This window comes from Australozyma saopauloensis, chromosome 3 (genome assembly GCF_035610405.1).
Source record: "Australozyma saopauloensis chromosome 3, complete sequence".
NCBI lineage: Eukaryota > Fungi > Ascomycota > Pichiomycetes > Serinales > Metschnikowiaceae > Australozyma > Australozyma saopauloensis.
This window is the reverse complement of record NC_086133.1, coordinates 162,494-174,533: the sequence shown is the minus strand read 5'-3', so window position 1 is coordinate 174,533 and position 12,040 is coordinate 162,494. Positions and strand designations below refer to the sequence as shown.

General features: G+C 44.9%; 7 protein-coding genes across 7 annotated transcripts; 4 read left to right on the top strand and 3 right to left on the bottom strand.

The window, feature by feature from the left end:
• Positions 1-199: 199 nt before the first annotated feature.
• PUMCH_002258 (uncharacterized protein) lies at positions 200-3,316 on the top strand (the record flags this gene model as incomplete). The annotated part of the gene is made up of 1 exon (XM_063021272.1): positions 200-3,316. The coding sequence occupies one exon, from the start codon at positions 200-202 to the stop codon at positions 3,314-3,316; it is 3,117 nt and encodes a 1,038-aa protein (XP_062877342.1).
• A 307-nt stretch (positions 3,317-3,623) lies between these two features.
• Positions 3,624-4,016, bottom strand: PUMCH_002257 (uncharacterized protein; the record flags this gene model as incomplete). Its single annotated transcript, XM_063021271.1, has 1 exon — positions 3,624-4,016. One exon carries the CDS (start codon positions 4,014-4,016, stop codon positions 3,624-3,626), a length of 393 nt encoding a protein of 130 aa, XP_062877341.1.
• A 1,240-nt stretch (positions 4,017-5,256) lies between these two features.
• On the top strand, positions 5,257-5,649 carry PUMCH_002256 (uncharacterized protein; the record flags this gene model as incomplete). Its single annotated transcript, XM_063021270.1, has 1 exon — positions 5,257-5,649. The coding sequence occupies one exon, from the start codon at positions 5,257-5,259 to the stop codon at positions 5,647-5,649; it is 393 nt and encodes a 130-aa protein (XP_062877340.1).
• Positions 5,650-5,882: 233 nt separating this feature from the next.
• PUMCH_002255 (uncharacterized protein) lies at positions 5,883-6,737 on the top strand (the record flags this gene model as incomplete). The annotated part of the gene is made up of 1 exon (XM_063021269.1): positions 5,883-6,737. The coding sequence occupies one exon, from the start codon at positions 5,883-5,885 to the stop codon at positions 6,735-6,737; it is 855 nt and encodes a 284-aa protein (XP_062877339.1).
• PUMCH_002254 (uncharacterized protein) lies at positions 6,738-7,367 on the bottom strand (the record flags this gene model as incomplete). The annotated part of the gene is made up of 1 exon (XM_063021268.1): positions 6,738-7,367. One exon carries the CDS (start codon positions 7,365-7,367, stop codon positions 6,738-6,740), a length of 630 nt encoding a protein of 209 aa, XP_062877338.1.
• A 448-nt stretch (positions 7,368-7,815) lies between these two features.
• PUMCH_002253 (uncharacterized protein) lies at positions 7,816-10,290 on the top strand (the record flags this gene model as incomplete). Its single annotated transcript, XM_063021267.1, has 1 exon — positions 7,816-10,290. The coding sequence occupies one exon, from the start codon at positions 7,816-7,818 to the stop codon at positions 10,288-10,290; it is 2,475 nt and encodes an 824-aa protein (XP_062877337.1).
• Positions 10,291-10,379: 89 nt separating this feature from the next.
• PUMCH_002252 (uncharacterized protein) lies at positions 10,380-10,910 on the bottom strand (the record flags this gene model as incomplete). The annotated part of the gene is made up of 1 exon (XM_063021266.1): positions 10,380-10,910. The coding sequence occupies one exon, from the start codon at positions 10,908-10,910 to the stop codon at positions 10,380-10,382; it is 531 nt and encodes a 176-aa protein (XP_062877336.1).
• Between the last annotated feature and the right edge of the window lie 1,130 nt (positions 10,911-12,040).

Sequence of the window (12,040 nt, the reverse complement as noted above, 5' to 3'; positions counted from 1 at the left end):
AGAGACGGCATTCTGTCTCAAAGCAGTAGAGACCCTAATAATATATAACCAAGCCCCCAGAGAATTGCCGCTTCTGTCGGCACTTATCTCCTTCAGCCCACTCACATATCATTCTGCATCGCCTGCTTTAAAAGCTGCGCATTCCTACCCTCTTCAAGTAATGGTAAACCTGTTTTGCTAATAGTTCTACTCCTCAACAATGGAACACCAGTACTTACAGAAACACCTATACATTCTTGCAGCTATCGGCTTGGCAATTCTAGGTGTGACTGCTCACCTCTATGCCTGGGGCCCGCTCCAAGCAGTCGATTCGGGTGGATGTCGAGGGACTTACATGTATCCATCGTACGCCCGGATCAAATCATTTGATGAAACACACACTGAGTATGCTCTGAAATACTCCTTATATTTGTACAGAGAACAAGGAAAAGATCCGGTTCCAGAAGATGGCCAGGGCTTCACGCAGCTCACTGGTGTTCCGGCATTGTTTATCCCTGGGAATGCTGGCTCATACCGTCAGGTCCGCTCCATTGCGGCCGAGTGTGCCAATTTGTATTTTGGAGAGGAAGCCTCGGAGCTAAATAATCCTTATAGGGCCAACTACGACTTTTTCACTGCTGACTTCAATGAAGACTTCACTGCTTTCCATGGACGAACGCTACTCGACCAATCGGAATACTTGAACCAAGCAGTGAAATTTATATTACAGCTATATGCCGATAGGCCAAACGCTCCAACGTCGGTAGTCATTTTAGCCCATTCTATGGGTGGTATTGTGGCCAGAGTCATGCTCACACTAGACAGCTACGTGCCCGATTCGATAAATACGATCGTGACATTGGCATCTCCCCATTCTGCATCGCCTTTGACTTTTGATGGAGACATTCTAAAGGTATACCTGGCTGCGGATCGCTTTTGGGTTGCTGGTTTCAACACCAATACTCTGGATTTTAAGGCTCAAGAAAGACTCAGGAATGTCTCGCTCATCTCCATTACTGGAGGTGCCCTTGATTCAGTTCTTCCAGCAGACTACACTGCACTTGGTTTCCTAGTTCCCCCAGAAAACGGATTCACAGTCTACACGACTGGTATCCCCGAAGTCTGGACTGCCATGGACCATTTAGCCATTGTGTGGTGCCATCAACTTCGCAGAAGAGTTCTGAAAGCATTAATGGAAGTAATCGACTCGCGCTCTTCTCAAAGAACCTACCCGCTTCAGAAGCGAATGAAGATTTTCTCGGACAATCTCCTCACCGGCTTCGAGAGCATCAGTCCCAAACAGGAAGCATCAGTATCTAATTTGGTCAATCTAAAAATTGATGTGAAAGACACAGTTGTGTATAACGGGCCTGAATTTCTATGGAGGTCAAGCGAGCTCATGGGCCATGGTGAATCCTTTTTTTTACTTCCAATTAATGAAAACTCCAGTGTTCTGATTTTGAATGACAAATTGCTCAACCCTGATATTCCACTTGATCTGGCCAAGTACATGGGCGTATATCTCTGCAGAAGGGGAACCGAGAGCTCCAAACTAGTGGATTTTACGACTTCAAAGACGAACGAGTTCATGCAACTCACGTGTTTGGACGTTCACGCTGATTTAAGAACCATTCCAAGGTCAACAAAGGACATTAATTCTGCCGCGGACTCGTCACTTGGCGGGGACAAACGCCCTTTCCAAGCGCTTCAGTACCAAGGCAAAGACTTGGGTGAGTTCGACAAACTTCTTGTAGTGGATCAAAGGGAGAAGCTCAATGGGAAAATTCCAGCAGAGTATCAATCTCTAGAGGATCCAGGTACAATCGGCCCCAAGTCAGGATTTTTAATAGTCCAGACAAGCAATACCAAAATGTCTACTACTCAATTACGAGGAAACATGTTTTCGCTCATCAGAAATGGAGCGGAAATTTCCATGTTATCATCCAGGCCACTCGCACTCAACGTCAATATACCAGGAGCATGGTCTAGCATCCTCGCTTATAAGGTTAGAATCAAGCAGCAAAGCGGAAAACTTTTCGCACCTTTCATTCGTCAATGGAAAGAAGACCCTTACGAAACCAAGTGGATTGTTAACATCAAAGAAAATTGTGTCCTTCTGATCTCTATGCATGGTATCGCGCCCTTCACTCCATTCATCCATGGAAAGCTGTCCCATGGACTTAATCTTGAGATCTGGTCGGATCCTGAAGGTGGCTGGTCTGAGGATAAAGTTCCTGCCGTTGAGGTCATGTTGTCAATTGATTGGTATAATAGTTTGAAATTACTTGTCTTGCGCTATAGAATTGCCGTTGTCTCATTCTGTTTCGCAGTGGCTGTGGCTTCTATGTTGATCCAAATTGTACAATTTAACAAGTGTGGCAGGTTCCTTGGTTTCATTCACGGATTGGCACAGCTCGCGCAACCCAAAACTCTCATATTTGCTCTCATCGTCTTGTCTGCTTTAACACCCTTGGTGAAGATAAAAGCCATCCAGGTCCTATTAGATCTCATTGATCCAGTTGTTCTTCAAGACCCCAATGAAATCAACTTGAGTCTCAACGATGATTTTACACTCAACTCATTTTTCCTTGGACTCGAAGAAACACCTTTGTTTTTTGCTGGCCCACTTTTCTACATCATGGCCATTGGAATTAATTTTGTTCTATACTACGCTGTTGTCGTTTTGGCTTACATTCTCATAACAATAGCTAATTGGCTGATGGTCCTTTCGAGACGTAAGCGTCCGGCCTCAAAAACGATATCTCCCAGCGGGCATAAAGGCGCCAAGAGAAAGTTTGTCATGACAGTAGTTGTTCTAGTAATGGTTCTGTTTTACTTGCCTTACCAGTTCACATACATGATCAGTTTTTTGATACAGGCAATCAATTGTTTAAAAGTTCTCTGGAATCGCTCGCCAATATCTCTGTGGCACTTTAACATCAGCATGCTTTTAATCATGCTCTGGGTCTTGCCCATCAATGTTCCCGTCCTTGTCGTATTTATCCACAATATGGCATTGAGATGGACAACACCGTTTTCGTCGCACCACAACTTTTTGGCGGTCGCGCCAATCCTCATCCTAGTAGAATTGCTCAGTTTTTATACCGAAACGAGCCCATTTGGCAAATACTCAGCCGTTGAGCCCCGCCAACAACCAGACTCTATTCTCAACAAGGTCACGATGGCAATACTAGGGTACACCATCGCTTACAGTCTCATTTACGGAGTAAGACACACGTACTGGCTCCATCATCTATTCAATGTTTGGTGCGGTTGGTTGATACTACTAGTTGGTAACCAAATTTCGGTGGCCAAAGAGCAGTACAAGCATCATTAATCATCTACAGCATACATTCATCTCACACTTAATACAGTTACTATTTTATTTACAGACAATGTAAGAAAAGCACACGTTCTTCACAACCATTAATGTGAAGCAAGAGAAGAAGAAAGGTTTGTTTGAATACATTTCAAATAAAGCTATGAACATACAGAAAGATCTTCAAATAATTTCCATTACTAATATACAAATTACATTACACCGAACACCAGAAGATACAAGCAAGCGGCAATAATGCTAGGAGAAATACAAGCCACAGCACACAGTACCGAAGGCAAAGCGCTCCCACATATTCCGGTCAAGCTTAGTTAGCAGCAGAGGAGTACTTGGTGACAGCTCTGGTACCCTCAGAAACAGCGTGCTTAGCCAACTCACCTGGCAAGATCAATCTGACGGCGGTCTGGATCTCTCTGGCGGAGATGGTGGACTTCTTGTTGTAAGCAGCCAACTTGGAGGCCTCGGTGGCAATTCTCTCGAAAATGTCGTTGACGAAAGAGTTCATGATAGACATGGCCTTTTGGGAAATACCGGTGTCAGGGTGGGTTTGCTTCAAGACCTTGTAAATGTAAGAGGAGTAGGTCTCCTTTCTGGTCTTAGACTTCTTCTTGGAGTCGCTGGAAGAGGCGGTCTTCTTGGCAGCTGGCTTCTTCTCAGCTGGAGCCTTGGAGGCGGGTTTCTTCTCTGCTTTTGGGGCCATTTTGTATTAGATTAGAACTTTACTAGACTAAGTTGTAGTTGGGGGAAATATGGAATGGATGCGGATTGCCCTTGTTATATACCTCGATTCTCCAGACTTGTCCTGCAGAACACATTCGCGGTGGGTAGAGGGTTGGTGGGAGAGTCGCGGACTGCATGCACCGCTCGGTGCGCGGGTTGGAGACGCGGGACCATTTTCGCAGATGCTTGTGTAAATGTGAGCATGTACTCAGGGAGAGCAAATGTTAGGGGGAGTGAGCGAGGTGTTTGTTTACTTTTTCTTGATTGATTTTCTGGAGTAGTGAATATTACGGCATGGACGTTAGAATTTCCCGATTGGGGAAGGTTTCTTTCAATGTGACCGTTAGGAGTTTGTAGCGAAAGCCAGGTAATCTATGTTTCTATATTAGCAACAGGTCAAACATAGTATGGAGATAGGTACCAATAGAGATTAGACGGGAGCGGTTGACGAAAACAAAAGTAAATTTCCATTCAATTGGGCTAAAATTGAATTCAAACAGATTATTATCTACACAAGGAGCTCGCATTGGCGACTACAATTGCAAATGTCATGTACAACCCGTGTTCTATCCGTGTGTATTAGCGCGAAGCAGTGCATGGTGTTTCACATCAGCATTTTGCAGCCACAGGAGAGTGAGACGCATGGAACACACAGAAATTTGGCGTAGACAATGATTTTCAATAGACTCAATTTCAATTGTAGTGAATTCGTTTTTAGATTTACATTATTCATGTTTATGATCGTGTTCGTTCCTACTTCTATGACTGTACTACTACTCAGTGTATGAGTGATATATACTCAGGGTGAGGGATGGACTTCCACGTCACCCCCCGCCATACCACATAAAACAAAAATGTCATAGTAATTAACCATTCCCATCATCGCAATCAGTCCAAAACTCCAGCAAACCAATTCAGAATTATCGATGTCCCCTGCTATCCCTGATGTTTTGTTATCAGCTCCGCGATCCGGTCCCACACTTACCCACAAAATCGGGTATATCAGAGCACGTCCTCCGGCGCGCGTAACTTAAGTCCTGGCAGTTGGCACCGTCACGCTCCTCTGCTTGGAGCCACCGCGACACTCCCGCACCCCGTAAAACAGAGGGTCCTGTACACAGGGAGGATCTCGCTGATGGCATTATTTAAAGGCAAGGGTGCGCCAGCCCAAGTAATACTCCAACTACAAATTCAAACACCCGAATAAATCAATCATCACAATGTCCGGAGGCAAAGGTAAAGCAGGTTCTACTGAGAAGGCATCCACTTCTAGATCGGCCAAGGCCGGTTTGACCTTCCCAGTCGGAAGAGTCCACAGATTGTTGAGAAAGGGTAACTACGCCCAAAGAGTCGGTTCCGGTGCTCCAGTCTACTTGACCTCCGTTTTGGAGTACTTGGCTGCTGAGATCTTGGAGTTGGCCGGTAACGCTGCCAGAGACAACAAGAAGTCCAGAATTATCCCAAGACACTTGCAATTGGCCATCAGAAACGATGAGGAGTTGAACAAGTTGTTGGGTCACGTCACCATTGCTCAAGGTGGTGTTTTGCCAAACATTCACCAATCCTTGTTGCCAGCCAAGAAGGCCACCACCAAGGCTTCTCAGGAGTTGTAAGCGGCTGGGAATTGATTTCTCGGTTTCTTTATCGTGGGCTTTGGCCCGCAGTGTATATTAGTATGTGGTCAATATAGTGTTCTGTAATCTATTGATATTTGTTTACTTTGTATTGGACTGAGTTTGAAAAACTCTTTCTGCTTTGTATTTTTATTGTTTTCTTCTCACGTGATCGCCTCCCATGCTTCAATGCCTTTTCCTCAATTGAGAAACATAATCTACAATTCAGCAGGATGGAGAAGTTTTCCAATTGGAGAGATAAAGGCACCGGGATTGCCCCCTTTATTCCCCTCTCTGCCCCTAAAACTCCGGTCACAAAATATTTGGTCGACCCGTTGTTAATCCTAGTGAAATTTCCATTCTTTATAATCTTGTATTGGTTCACACTGTTAGCTCCCAAACCAGCTGTAAAGGCAATTTACATCTGGATTTTTCGTATCTCGACTGATGTTCTGGTAGAAGGTTTGCGGAAGCTGAACAAGGCCGAGATTCTCAGATCTCTTCCAGACAAGAACACGGTGGTAGTCTCGAATTTTAGCACGCCTTTGGATGTTTTTGTCATCTACTTGTCATCCAAAGTATCCAGCTTGAGTGCTGTAAAGGTTATCGTCCCTATTGACAGTGCGTTGTATGTTCTCAGTGCGTGGCAGGCTGCCTGGTTATGTTTCCAACCCATAGGTCAAGTCTGTGGGACAAAGTTGACCTCTCAAAATGAAAAAACACTTGCCAATAAGTTGGTGGTTGTGTTCGCGGAAGGCACTTCTTCTAATAACAGAGCTCTCTTGTCCTTCAGCTCCGTTTTGGAACCCATTTTCGCGTTGAAGGGTTTCTCCTACCAAACCATGCTATTGCTCTGGTACCCTAATACTATCCCCGTTCCGATTCCTGTTGTTGGCCCTATCCAGTACATGGCTCAGCTCTTTACGCTTTCTTCGCGCCCTTATGTCAAAGTCAAAATCACACCAAACCCACAAGGGTCGTTGAAGGCATCTAAGCTTGCATACCAAGATAATGGAGTGAATATGGTTGACCTAGGAGTTGCAGAAAAGAAGAAATTTTATGAGTATTACCAATCTCAAACCAAATGATCAGTCCTTTGATTTGTGTCTCGAACTTCGGCTATGGTGAGTCTTCCGCCTTTTCTTAGGAGCTTCCACCGATTTGAGCATCCCTGCCATTGGATCCTCGAAATCATCATCATCGATACCAGCAGCTTCTTTTAGCTCTTTGGTGCTAATTGGTGCATCTTCTATGAGTGGTTGCTCCAGCTCTTCTTTTTGAGGACGATATTCCAACAATTTGGCCTTCTTTTTAGACCCCTTCTTTGCTTCAATTTCAGGATATTCAACTTTAAAGTCATCTTCGCTCTGTCCTTCCATAAGTCTAAAGTATGTGTGGTCAACTCGAAGAGGTCTCTCATAAATCTTGACTCCATTGAAATTGTCAACAGCTAAGACACAAGAGCGCTGATCCTCATACTTCAAGTAACAAAACCCTCGAGGCTTACCAGTGTCTTTGTCTTTGACAAGATTGATGTGCGATGGATTGCCATATTGAGAGAAGATTTTAAGTATATCATCTTCCTTTAGGTCGAGATGAAGATTTCCAATGTATATGTAAGCAGTATCTTTGTAATCCGCGTGCCATGACGCTTTATCTGATATATCTAGCTCTAACTCCTTCTCATTGATGGCATTTATCTTGTGAATAGCGTTCATGAATCGATTGGATCTATGATCTTTTGAGTGAGTACCTATCAATCGTATCAGGATATTGTATACAGGCAAGAATATCGGAAAGAAATAATAAATCTATCGAAATTGCTTCTTGAATCATTAAAGGAACATTAAAAGAACATTGGATGCTCATAAATTCTCTTTTGTGAGTTTTTTTACTTTTTTCTGTTTTCGTGATAAACTACATCATGTAACTGCAACTCAATGGGTAATGCGATGAGATGCTCATCGCTCACGGTAAAACTACAACATAAAAGAGACAATAAAATTAGAATTAAATTCTGGGCAGATTTTGATAAAGATTCGATCATAATTCTTCTTCGCAAAATTGAATAATCTTTAATACTAGTCTTTGTATCTGATTCCGTTACTTGTTTCTGCAGTCCTGCCCCATTTATTTTCAATCTCATCGTTAGTACACTCATCAAAAATGGCTAAAGGCGCTAAAACCACTGGCCAAAAAAAGAATGCTTCCGATGCAAAGGTTGCTTCTCAAAAGAAGAGAACCGTTGACAGTCTCGAAAAGGCTGACAAAATAGCCGAGCTCGGTGAGGATTTCGGCGATGAGCTGGGACTAGTTGCAATCGATGCATCGGACTCTTCTGACAACGAAGAAGATTCTGACGAAGAAGGCGATGAAGAAGAACCAGTCGCCAAAGTTGCCGGTCTCGATGGCGAAGAAAGTGAAGAGGATAGTGAAGAGGAGGAACTCAACCGCCTCTTGCAAGAGGAAGAAGGCGATGAGGACGACGAAGATGATGAAGATGATGACAGTGAATACGACTCTGAGCCAAACTCGCTTCATGACAGAATCAGGGGTATGAAAATAAACACTATCGAAGACTCGCAGGAAATTCATACCAAGTACTCTGATGGTACACCTCGTATCCTCAAACCAGAAATTGATCCAGTCTATGACTCTGACGATTCCGATGCAGACAACTTCAACACAATCGGTAACATTCCTATAAGTGCGTATGAGGAGATGCCTCACATCGGTTACGACATTAATGGTAAGCGTATCATGCGTCCAGCCAAGGGCTCCGCTTTGGACCAACTCTTGGAGCTGATCGACTTGCCTGCTGGTTGGACAGGTCTTCTCGACCAGAACACTGGTCAATCTTTGAATTTGAGCGAGGAAGAATTGGAGCTCATCCGTAAAATTCAGAACAATGAGAATACTGACGAGGCCATGAATCCATATGAGCCAACTATCGAATGGTTCACCTCTAAGGTTGAAGTTATGCCACTTTCGGCTGCTCCTGAGCCAAAATCTAGATTCATGCCATCTCAGCATGAGGCTAAAAAGATCATGAAGCTCGTGAAGGCAATCCGTGAAGGAAAGATTGTCTCCTCCGAGAAGGCCAAGGAGAAGGAGTTTGAGGACAGACTTAACATGGACCTTTGGGAGCAAGAAGGTGAAGAAAACAACCATGTTATGAACTTGCGTGCTCCTAAGCTCGCTCCACCTACGAACGAGGAGTCCTATAATCCACCAGAGGAGTATTTGTTCAACGAGGAGGAGAAGGAACAATGGTTGAAAACTGCCCCTTCAGACAGGGAAACCAACTTTATTCCCCAGAAGTACGGTAGTTTACGTAAGGTGCCGGGCTACCAAGAGAACGTCAGAGAAAAGTTCGAGAGATGTTTGGACTTGTATTTGGCTCCCCGTGTTAACCGGACTAAATTGGACATCGATCCTGAGTCCTTAATTCCTGAGTTGCCTTCTCCTCAAGATTTGAGACCGTTCCCCATTAGATGCTCCACTCAATATTTGGGCCACACTGCCCGAATCAGATGTATCTCCATCAATCCTCTGGGTTTGTGGTTGGCTACTGGTTCTGATGACGGTTCGGTGAGAGTGTGGGAGGTTCTCACTGGAAGAGAGATGTACAAACTCCAGGCTGTCGATGTTGATGAGGATCCAGAAGATCGTATCGACGCTTTAGAGTGGCACCCTGATGCAAGCACTCCTATTTTGGCAGTGGCTGTCGCTGAGAAAGCACTTCTTGTTGTACCACCAGTGTTCAATTTCGAAACTGAAAACAATGCTCGCGTGAAGATCGAGGCTGGTTGGGGTTACGCTACTTTCGGAAACAAGAGAAAGGACACTGAGATTAACGTGGAAGGTGAAGATCTCGAGAACGATGCTCCTTCCAAGTCAAATGAGTCAGAGGTCAAGCAAAAGGAGGTTGCTCAATGGTACACCCCCAACACCCAACAAGCTCAAGACGGTATTGCTGCTATTGTTGAATGTAAAAAACCTATCAAGAAACTCACATGGCATAGAAAGGGAGACTACTTCCTCACTGTCGCTCCAGATGCCAAGAATACCGCTGTTCTTATTCACCAGCTTTCGAAGCATTTGTCACAATCTCCATTCAGAAAGTCCAAGGGCATAATGGTCGATGCTAGTTTCCATCCTGTCAAGCCACAACTTTTCGTTTGCTCGCAAAGAACCATTCGTATTTACGACTTGGCACAACAAACACTCATCAAGAAATTGATGCCTGGTGCTAGACACCTTTCGAGCATTGACATCCATCCAAGAGGAGATCACCTTTTAGCATCTTCATACGACAAGAGAGTCTTGTGGCACGACTTGGACTTGGCTGCAACTCCATACAAGACCATGAGATATCACACAGCGGCTGTTCGTTCCATCAAGTTCCACAAGGGCAAATTGCCTCTCTTTGCATCCGCATCAGATGACGGAACCATCCATGTGTTCCATGGTGCCGTTTACGATGACTTCATCACCAACCCATTGTTGGTGCCGTTGAAGAAGTTGACCGGACACAAAGTCGTGTCGAGCATAGGAGTTTTGCAATTGGTGTGGCATCCTAAAGAAGCATGGTTGTTTAGTGCTGGAGCTGACGGCACTGCCAGACTCTGGACCACTTAATCATGTACACTTAAATCATCAGTTCAGGAGACATTTAATCATAACTAGAAATATAAAGATAAATTTGATGCAGTGTAGTGTAGTGTTTATCACTTGGTTGTACTTGAAGCTGTATCAACGTACTCGCAGCTTGTCAATTTATGGCCCTCATATGTCGCTATCCATGTTGAGGATGGAGGAGCGGAGAATAAGCTCTTAAGAATAATCTTGACATTATCTACGACTCCCGTGTTTTCAGGATGCAAGAGCCATTCGAGTGTTTTCCAGTCGAGGATTCCCTCGTGGCAATAGGATATTGGCGTCTTATAGCTAGCCATGACTTCCTCACTGACTTCAGCAGTAAACAAATAAACGCCACCTAAATCCTGGCCATCACGGACCCAACGCAATACACCATGAGGTTTGTATTGGGGCAATTCCAAGCCAGTTTCTTCTTTTGTCTCTCGTACGATACAATCATGAGCAGATTCACCTTGGTCTAATTTGCCGCCAACACCGTTCCAGCGGCCCATCCATGGGGCTTTTTCTCTATTGAGGAAAAGCACCGACTCTCCACATTTGACAAATCCAAGGGTGTATTTTGGGGGGATCAAGGCTTGAGTTTCAAGGGTACGCGTCATGATAGTGAGGTGACAATTTTGCAGCCAAACGACTCAACAATTAAGGCGCGCGACAGTGAGCAGTAATATGCCAGATAGTTGATCAAGGACCTGAAACGATCATTCCACTGGAATACTAGACAGCCTCAACGCTCTGCTCGTTCCCCAATTTTTTTTCAATTTTTCCTCTCTTCGGCCAATTAAGCAGTCGGAATAAATTTCCCCAGCTTAGGTAACGGATGCTCAGTCAATCCTCATGTCAAGATCATATTTGGCACCCTGCATCTTTCTCAGAGTCCCGAGTGCATACCCCCGGCAGTTTCTCGCATTCCCGAATTACGGGGGTATACTCGGAATTTAGTGATCCATAAGGTGCCACAACTTGGATCGTTAGCGGTGAGGGGAATAGACAGCTCCCACACCATTACAAGCGTAGTCACAAATTCTTACTGAAAAAAAAATTGTCGATTCGAGGTCAGTCCATCCGGACCGTCTCGTCACGCCATCACCTGTAGTTCTTTTCGCCACTAGGTATCATTCACTCCGCAACCCCTCTGTCAATATTTTGGTCCAACAGTGTTTCGCACCCACGGCGTTTCAGCCGCGAGGCCCTGAAGTCGCAGCGCGAATTGGACAAAAGGCCAATCTCTAGCATTGACACGGTCGGCCCTGATTCACAATAAATAAAAATTGTGTTCCTGTAAATTCCACCCATTCCGGCCTTTAGTGCTGCCTCCGCCCATAACTGTGGAGATCACCCCAGCACCGCACGTGCTTAAGCCCGAATCTGGGGAAGGCCCCAGTCATGGGCACGTTGGAAAAGCAACGTATAGTGGTGTCCCAACGAGCGAATCACAGCGGGCCGGAACCTTCATGGGTGCCAAATACACGCATGGAGTCGCTCGAGAGCAATTGTAAGACCACACGGAGAACAGTAAAAACTTAAAAAGAGGAGAATCGCCGCTCCTATTTATATTCCTGTCATGTCGTATTTTGTGCACATTCATGCGCCGGCACTAGTGGCGACTGCCTTTTGTTGAGCTCGTTCCTGGCGTAAATAGGACATTGGAGTGGCCACGGCACCCATTCTGCAGGCCAGGCATATATATATTGCATACCTCCCCAGCGAACCCAATTTTGAGATCCCGCGT